The following is a 9,321-nucleotide window of genomic DNA, read 5'->3' as shown; positions in this document are numbered from 1 at the left end:
ATATTTTTGAAGCTGTTGCTTCCTCTGCTTCCACTTAATAACACTAGTGCACTACGGTGTGCTTTCAAGCTTTGGTTAAAAAGATCTGATGGAGCTGGAGGAGGCTCACAGAGGTAAGTCTGAAGAAGTTTATGGCAATGAGCTAGACAGTCCCATAAAAAACTCTTTAACAGCTTCATATTCTCACAGCCATTTGGTCTGAAGCTGCAAATGTAGGTCCTAAGAAGAAAAACAAACATATAAGCACAGCTTTATCAAAACATCCATCCCTTATTTGCCCCCTGCTAGATACAGCTCACATTCTGCATCAGAGATTATCATGTTCAGTCCTACCCTTGCAATAGATGTAGAATTAGCCCTTTACCAGGCCAAATTCTGCACAAGATTATGCTAACCTTAATCTAAAGGAATTTCTGTGGCATTAGTTTGGATTTTTAAGTGAAGGCAAAATTTGGTCCATTTTAGCACATTAAAATAAACTGATCCACAGCTTCTCTGTGAAGAACCAATAGTTTAAACAAAGTATTGGTAGCACTTTCCATATTTACTACACAAAAAAAACCCCTATTCCCCCCCTTTGACCAATTTACAATTGTTATTTATCCTTTCCAGGGCTAAGAATTTGTAAGTTATTCACAGAAATATATCAAAGCTCAGGAAGGTGTAACAATGGGTGCATCATTGTTGCAGAAGCTTATGCTTAAAAATACTAGGAAGTAGTTTGGCTCTGATCAATCTTTGGCCTGAAGCTGCAGCTTCTTTGGAGAGATCAGTTCTTCCATTTGTTGGAGTCCCAAGCCAGGAACCAGCCTGTGAATGTGGGGGGTTCATGCCCCTGCTTCACGATTACAATGGGGGTCCCCTTGTCTCTGCCAGAAGGATCTGTTTCAATATAGCGTTTGGCTAAAGACAGAGAGGGAATAAAATATGAAACACATTAGTTCATTCCTCTGGAATAAAAAATACATTCAAAGGCATACTGAAAGAACCCAGGGCTGCTATAATACAGGGTTCAAATAAATTATTTCAGTGGCACAAAATGATCAGGTTTCTCCCAGCTGCCAGTGAAGGAACTTTGCACAAGGTTTAAACAGAGGGATTGCTCTGATCAGTTTGTTGCCAAACAGATGGGTTTGGGCTCTTGAACAGAAGAATGAATTTGCTGGTGCTGTGCAGATGGCATAAGATTCAGTCCCATTTTCCCAGCTGATAGTTTCCCTTGATATCACAACGTGACATCAGTCCTTATCAGAAACACAGCCAGGTAACCCCAGCTGCTCCAGGGAAATATCTGCAAGCATTGCTAGCTCAAACTCTGTCAGAACAGCTCATCTGTGTGAAACTACACCAGAGAGGAGACTGTACGCCACATGAGCTGACTTCATTTGTTCTGCAGTTGGAACTTCCTCCTCCAGCTTTAACTAAGTGAAGGACAGTGTAGAGACTTGAGGATTGTCAGCATCATTCCTGTGACTATATACACTAGTGTGGCATGCAGCTCACTGGTGTGGGGTGCAGCTCACTAGGTATCTCCTTTAAAATTATTCCTCTTTACAATGTAGGGACTTGAGGATTGTCAGCATCCTTCCTGTGACTATATACACTAGTGTGGCATGCAGCTCACTAGGTATCTCCTGTAAAATTATTCCTCTTTACAGTGCAGTTTCTTTCCATGAAGCTCTCCCATATGTTCTTTAAAAAGTACTGCAGTCTCATAACACTACCTTGATTAATTCTATCCTTCATAAATTTACAGGTAAGAGAAAAATGAATTTTAAAGCACATTTAAAGGAGAAAATAATCTCCTCCTACCTAATAATATTAGTAACCCATTTAAACACTGCAAACATAATTAGATTTCTTCCACATCATCTTTTTTTCCCCACTTCTTTAAGTAATACAGATGCTACTTCACTCAAAGTTCTGCCAAATTGATTTGATTTACCAGATTTAATGGATTCCTCTCGCTCAGTTTCATTAGCATCCTTCCCAATCCAGACAAAAACCTGCAGAGGAGAGAAAAGATACAGCTCCCACATTGTTATAAGGAAGTTGTGTACAGCAGGTAAAACACAAACTAGTTGATTCCACTAGAAGAAATAATATACACTGTGAGAAGACCTCAGAGATCCAGTGCTCTCACAAACCACAACTGATGACTTTTTGTTCCCTTATGAGTAACTACAGTTCTGTCCTCTGAAATCTCATTGCTCTGTTGACACCAGAAGACCAGACCTTTATGCAAGGTCTGATGAAAAGAACTCTGATTACCTTTTCCATAGATATCTTCTACAATTTGCCATGGAAATCAGTCTTTAGGTGCACATGAAAACACTGAACAGGAGCTGTCTCTGGTTTGAGTTCCCGTGTGTGCATCAATCCTTGTGTGTGCCCTGTGCTCAGTGTTGCCCCAGGTAACTGCTAGTTATAACCCAGTGAATGACCCAGCTACCAGAGCCTCAATCTGCAGTCCCCACATTTGTCTTTTTTTCCTGTCAAGGATCCTTTTGGAAACCAGCTACGTGTCCCAGACTTCTTTCCTTCTTACCTGAGCCAGTATGTCCCAACTACTCTCAGTCCAGCTCTTCCACCCACCTTCCAATATCACTCCTTCCCACATGGGCCCTGCACCTTCCTTCTCATTTCCAAAAACCTCAGCCTTTTTTTCATTAAGGGTTAGACTGAAGAGGACAAATGAAGCATGGGATCTGTGGCCTCCTCCCTCTTGCCCTCCCAAGGACAGCAAGGGTAGAGAGAAAATACTGTTGAGAAACAGATGTGTCCTTTACACTCACAGTAAGCTATGAGTGTGTCATCCATAAAGCTCTCAACATTTCCAGCTTTCAGTGAACCCAGGAAACTGATAGAGACTCTTTCTGTCATCCTCCACCCAGTTCTGAAGCAAACTGTGTAAGGTGCTGGTGTTTACCCCATTCTTTAGTGAGGTTTTTTCCCTAGTTGCTGCTACTACATGAATTTGGTGCTGTGGAAGACAGTCTATGCAATAACTTATTATTTTTTTAATTAATAAATGTTAATGATAAAGTTAAGAACATTACTGACAGCCTTTCAGGACACTGCCAGAGTTTATACTCTTGTAGCCTCCCTTAGTTTTAAAGGGAAGTGCTTACCATGATCTCACATTATGCTTGGAAATTCATCCATGAATATTCACACCAGCACATCACATAGCTCAAAAATATTGCTCCCCCTGGTATAATTTAAGGAAAATAAAACTTCTTCCCTTCTCACAAAGATGATTTTCCCTCCCATCTTATGATCTAAGTGGTTAACAATTAATTATCCTTTTTACCACAGAAAGCAGTGATCAAGTACACAGCTTACCTGATCCCAAGCATCCAGCAACATGACATCATCCTCAGCCAGATCATCTTGAGTGAATTCTCCTGGGACCTCCTCAATCTAAAATAGATATTATGGTTTGGATTTTGTTTGTTTGTATTTGACTATTTACGTAGATATTCTGATGTTGCACAGACCAAAGATACTTTTTAACAGGCTAAGCCCAGAAGCTGGTGTGCAATTCTTTTTCTTCCTAAAGAGACAGGCCCTAAACCGATTTGATGAATGTGTCAAAGGTATTTCACTGAAAGAAAACAAATCACATGTCCTATAAAACCAGCTCTCAGGTTGTCAGAATTGATAGGATATCCCCAGGAGAGGCAGAGGTTTATGTTTTAGTTGTGATTATTGTTAAGTTGGAACTGAGGTCTGCCAGAAGAAGTGGACAGGGGATTTTCCATAGTCCTTTATGTGAGGCAAACCAAATCAATCAGCTGACATCAGCTGCTATATTCCTGCAGCTTACATTCATTAATAAGGAAAAGAAACTGCTTTGATTTGTACTGGTGAGCTCAGTGGTGAAATACACACCCAAGCAAGGTTTCCAGTCACTTGAGAATGGGGCATTACAGTTGACTAAACTACCAAGGATTAGTCCCTAAAGGCAGGCTGCTTGCTTCTCCCATGGCTGTGCAGACAGATGGGAAAGCAGTTTAATGTCACGTACAGGAAGAAGAGGTAATAATGCAAGTAGTGGTCAGCCCTCTACTTTTAAATGACTGACAAGAGCCTAGCTCCTCTACTTTTAAAGGACTAACAAGTGTCTGGCTATGCTTGGTCATGCTAACTGGTGCAAAAAACTTTCCTTTCCCTTTATGGTGGCCAGAATGTCAGGAGTGATCTGACCTACCTCTTCTGGTGAGCAATAATGATGCTGACTCTGTTACTAGAGAAATGCTAGAGAAAGAGGGGATTTCTCAGAATTTGGAGGGTATTTAAAACAAAAGCCAAATGAGTGCATAGGTCCCAGTAGACTATTAGGGGTTGGTTCCTGTTACTGTATTTGACGTGAGTGTTTTAGAAGTTTGCTAGAATACATTTTACTACTCTCATAAGATTTTAAAGCCCTTATTAAAGGATCCTGTTTGTTTTATCCCTCTCCAAATGAATGGGCTGTGCCTTAAGGAAACTGCAGAGATAGTAGCCAACTAAGTCCCCTGCCTAAAAAAATACTGCATTCTTGCCAAGCATTGACACACAGTTGCCCTCCCAGAATATGGTAAGTAATTAAGCCTGAATCACAGGCCTGATACCCAGTGCACAGCTCTGGGTATTTCTGCTAAGGAAATAATTCTTCCTGCCTCCCTGGGCACAGGCCAATACCTTAGAGGCATAATTACATGTCTTAAATCTCCATGGAAAATTTCAGGCTGCTAGGGATTTTTGGCAAGGGGACATGTCTTTCCCTCACCACCGCTATCTAACATGTAAGGGGCAAGGCACTGACCTGCACTTTCTCAGTGGAATGATAGCAGTCTGGCAATGTTCTGCAAGAACACAATTGCTTTTGACTAGGCAAATACCTTATCTTTTTATCTTCCAGCCTCTAGTCCCAGGCTGCCGCGTGCAAACATCTGCAGTATTAACTCTTCTGTCCATCCATTGCATTTGGATTCATTTAAAGCAGCAAACCTCAACTCTCTAGTTCTTGCCAAGCACGGCTAACTAAGCCAGGTCCCCAAATTAACTTAATGCCTGCTGATTCCCAAGACAAAATATATGAGAAAATGTGTGATTGAAACAGAGAGGAAAGAATCCCTCATACTCACAACAAATCTGCCAGTCTTATTAGAACAACCATACAGGCGAGGGGGGTGGTCTTCAGCCTTTGTCAAGAGTTGTGATGAAGTCTGGTATCTTTTTTTACCTCCAAGTGCTTTCCAGAATTCCTCTGAAACACACCATACATAATTTATTCAGCAGTGGATTTAACATTTGATGTTTTAGCTTGTTAGTGTTTCTAGAATCCCCAGTCTCTTCTTTTCTGTCTCAGAGATGGGTGCATTTTCTTACAACTCTTCCTGCAGTTAACAAGGTACCACATGCAGACCTAGAAGGAGCAATGCACTATGTCCTTCTACCCTCCCTTCACTCAGGGTAAAGAAAGGACCACATTCCTCTGCAGCTCCTTCTACTGTCTCCTTCTACAGACTTCCAGGGCATGGCAGCAATCCTGGATAGATCTCCATGGTCTGGTTGGATTTTCATAGGGATAGGGTCAGTATATGTTTCCTCCTATAAAATACACGATCTCAAAACCCACTTTGGCTGTGTTTCCATGCAGTGCTGTGAATTGTCAGTTGCCTATTAGCAACCACATGGCTTCATACTAACCTGGTTCCTGGCCCTCATTAATCTTAGCAGTCTGGCATTTAAGAACACTGGCAATGTACTGAGCCCCTTGTTCCTCTTCTTTGTTTGCTCCTTTTCCTACCCAGGTGTAGCCAGAGTTGTTTGGCAGTTTCAGAACAAAGACATCATTGGAGTTCAGAGATGTTGAGTCAACATCAACCTAGATCAAAAGAGAAATTGTTCTATTCTTTGTGTTTTCAAATGACATGATCACTATTTTGCATGTTTATATAAAATGTGTAGATAGATGCTAATCAGCTATGCTTTTTTCTCCATTTTTTCTCAAGATTTATACTGATACAAATTAGAGAAGAACCTAATTTGAGAGAAGGAACTGACTTGAAGGGCAAAACTTAGGTGTTTGGTAGTAGGAAAGCCTATCTCATGAAGCAGGAAAGACTGTTTCATGGATTAGAAAAGACTGCCTCATAAATATTGCTGATTTTTGGTCCATTCTTTGTCAGCTGACTGTTGGCTACACATTTTCTTACAGATTCTTCTGAGAGATGTAGATTGGTTGCAGCCAGTTACAGCGTATTCTCTTTAATTTATTAAATGGGTTGGTCTCATGGAGCAGTGGATTTGATCTGGACTTGTGTGTTCCTACCAGGTGTGGCTATCCAACAAGATTAGTCAGAGAGGCTGGTGGCAGCTGTAGTATTTCCCATGGTTTACTTAGCAGGTGACCTTACCTCTGCAATCCTAGTAATGGCTGCCAGGTTCCTGCGGATCTGGAAGAGTCGTGTGGGTTGAGCAGGTTTCTGACCTTCTTTCTTGGACGTCCCATCCTTGTAGATAATCAGTGGTTTGTTTTTGAACAGGCTCAGCAAATGTGCAGGCTCTTTGCCTTGGCTGACTCGGATCTATACATATGTATAGAAAGGCAGTAAAAGAAACCAAAGGACACAGGCAGTTATTTTGGGTCCTTAGCCAATCGTGCTACGCGTGTTAGCCAGAATGAGAAGTGGCAAGCTGAGAAGATTATGAATACAGTTTCAGACACATTAAAGCTGGAGCATTCCTGAGATTTTTTGTCAATCATGCTAACACAAAGACAAGATTCAAATTTCTAACATAATGTTTAGCTGATTAAAATGGCTGCTATCTACTGTACTCAGAAAATTGCCAAAGGAACTGTCATTTCACAGAGTTTTATACAGTGACTTCATTCCTCTGAAAAACTATCTTGGAACTACAGGTGCCCTGTATTTAAGCAAAAGAGAATAGTTGCCCATCCTGTTAATTACTTCTATGTGGAATTTTACCTGGAAGAGAATGGAAAAGATGGGCATAAATGTATCTTGCAGAGGATGGCGTGGAGAGCAAAAATGAACTTCCACTGCAGATGCAAAAGGTAGGTACTGTTGCAATCTCAAAACCCTCATTCAGCTATGAAGAACAACTGGGTTCAGGTTAACATATGATTAGAGTTATTTGTGCACAACCATTTGTTCTTCCTGCCAAGGTGGAGGGCTGCTACTCCCTGCCTTTCACTCCTGGAAAGAAAGGGAAATACAGGGCATGGGGCATGCTGCATAGCCAGCAGAGGAGAAGTGGAGAACCTCAGCCCTTTAGACCTGTCTGGTGAGTCCTGGGGCAGCAGGGTGCAGAGAGGAGTGGCTGCAGCTGCAGCCAGGCTGGTAGTGGTCATGGAGTAGGTGCTTTTGCATATCTCACCACTGGAGAGACCAGAACAGTTGCCTAGGACATGTATGCTTGTAGGTGCCAAGCTACAGCAGGATTTTACAAGTGCAAAAAAACCAAAACAAAACAAAAAAACAACCAACAAACTAAACCCAGACTCAACCACCACACACCAAAAAAAACCCCAACAAAAACAAACCCACAAACCAGAAGAAAAACCCAAACACCAAAACCACCTAACTACTGAGGGAAACATAGCTGGTAAGACCACGCCTGGACTACTGTGTCCACCTCTGGAGCCCTCAACACAGGAAGGACATGGACCTGATGGAGCGGGTCCAGAGGAGGGCCATGAAAGTGATCAGAGGGCTGGAACACATCTGCTGTGAAAACAGGCTGAGGGAACTGGGGCTGTTCAGCCTGGAGTAAAGAAGGCTCTGGGGAGACCTTCCAGTACCTGAAGGGGACCTGCAAGAAGGCTGCAGAGGGACTGTTTATAAAGGCCTGCAATGGTAGGACAAGGGGCAATGGTTTCAAATTAGGGAACAGTAGATTTAGATTGGATGTAAGGAAGGAGTTCTTTCCAATGAGGGTGGTTGAGCACTGGAACAGGTTGCCCAGAAAGGTGGTTGAGGCTTCATCCCTGGAGATGTTCAAGGTAAGGTTCGACCTCTGGGCGACCTGATCTAATGAGGATGCATCTGAGCATTGCAGGGGAGTTGGACTTGATGACCTTTAGAGGTCCTTTCCAGCCCCGGTGTTTCTATGATTCTACGTTCCTGCGAAACAAACTGGGGAAGCCCTTTTTAAGCATCATCTGTACTGTGGTGCCATCTGGTGACCAAACCCAGAACTTTCAGACCTTTCAAATCATGGTAATGCAGACGTTCAGCGCGGGTCATGTGCTCTAGATTGCCATGTAGAGATACTTACATGCCTTTATACAGGTGTGTGTCTATACATGCGTGTATATGTATATGTACTCCTAAATTCACTGCAGCTTGAAAGTACTTGCAAGTATCATGTCCACTGCAGTGAGATGGATCTCCTTCAGCTTTAACAAAAAGGATTTTGAAGCACATTATTACTGCAGCTGTTAATGGTGATATTATGATTATTTAGTGCTAGTATTTGCCTTAGGTACGAGGCAGGGCCATACTGTGCTGAACTCTGCCCACATGTAGAGCATGTATTTCAAAGAATGATTACCTAGAAGTGTTCTAATATTTCCTTAATAGAATTTCAATCATAACTGATTAATAGCTAAAAAGTATAGCCTGCCATCTGAATTAGGTGTACCTCCTGCTGCCTAGAAAATCTCTGCCTGTCCCTAGTCATCTTCCAGCTCTAGCATTTCTGTGAAGGGAAGACCTAACACCTCTCCACCCACCCAGTGCTCCTCACTGGTGACGAAAGGAGAGCGCACACCCTAGCCATGCCGGGACTAGTTTATCTCATCACACCTTTTAGCTACCAGTGTCCTGCACCTGGCTGTGCACATACCATTTCTGCAAGGCAGGATGTGTATCCTGCTTTCACAGAGATGCAAGCACTGTGGGATGGGAAAACCCAAGCTACATTCCTCACTAAGACAAGGACAAGCCAGACCTTATGGCACAGTTCTGGCAGGTTTGCCTGTTCTAGCTATCATGTGGTTTTCATATCTCCCAGGTTTGGCCGTCTAAAAGTCAGTTGTCTTGTCTGGGCTCAACATCACAGCTTCCTGCATAACAAAAAAGAGAGGGCAGCTATCACCCTGCATAACAAAAAAGAGAGGGCAGTGATCACCCTGCCAGACACCTCCTCCAGAGGGAGTTGCTCTGGGAGGATCTTATCATTCAGTCTCCACTGACCATGTACAAAGTTTATAAGGCTAGGAAGGACCAAACCCTACTTTTTAGACAGTAAAAGACAATGGAAAGAAGAGGCAGGTTTAGGCTGTGTTACATCTGTGTTCTTTAG

General features: G+C 42.5%; 1 protein-coding gene across 1 annotated transcript in view; it reads right to left on the bottom strand.

Moving 5' to 3' along the window:
• Positions 1 to 554: 554 nt before the first annotated feature.
• The window catches only part of SCIN (scinderin), a 51,965-nt gene continuing 43,198 nt past the window's right edge, over positions 555 to 9,321 (bottom strand). The window contains exons 11-16 of the mRNA XM_009898919.2: positions 6,408 to 6,578; positions 5,698 to 5,875; positions 5,133 to 5,254; positions 3,346 to 3,423; positions 1,946 to 2,006; positions 555 to 903 (exon numbers count right to left, since the gene is read on the bottom strand). Of these exons, the coding sequence (XP_009897221.2) occupies positions 770 to 903; positions 1,946 to 2,006; positions 3,346 to 3,423; positions 5,133 to 5,254; positions 5,698 to 5,875; positions 6,408 to 6,578 (744 nt within the window). The 3' untranslated portion in view covers positions 555 to 769. The remainder of the gene's footprint in view (positions 904 to 1,945; positions 2,007 to 3,345; positions 3,424 to 5,132; positions 5,255 to 5,697; positions 5,876 to 6,407; positions 6,579 to 9,321) is intronic.

The sequence above is a fragment of the Dryobates pubescens genome, chromosome 4 (genome assembly GCF_014839835.1).
Source record: "Dryobates pubescens isolate bDryPub1 chromosome 4, bDryPub1.pri, whole genome shotgun sequence".
NCBI classification, from domain to species: domain Eukaryota; kingdom Metazoa; phylum Chordata; class Aves; order Piciformes; family Picidae; genus Dryobates; species Dryobates pubescens.
Note: the sequence above shows the minus strand (reverse complement) of the source record. Positions and strands in the feature narration are given on the sequence as shown.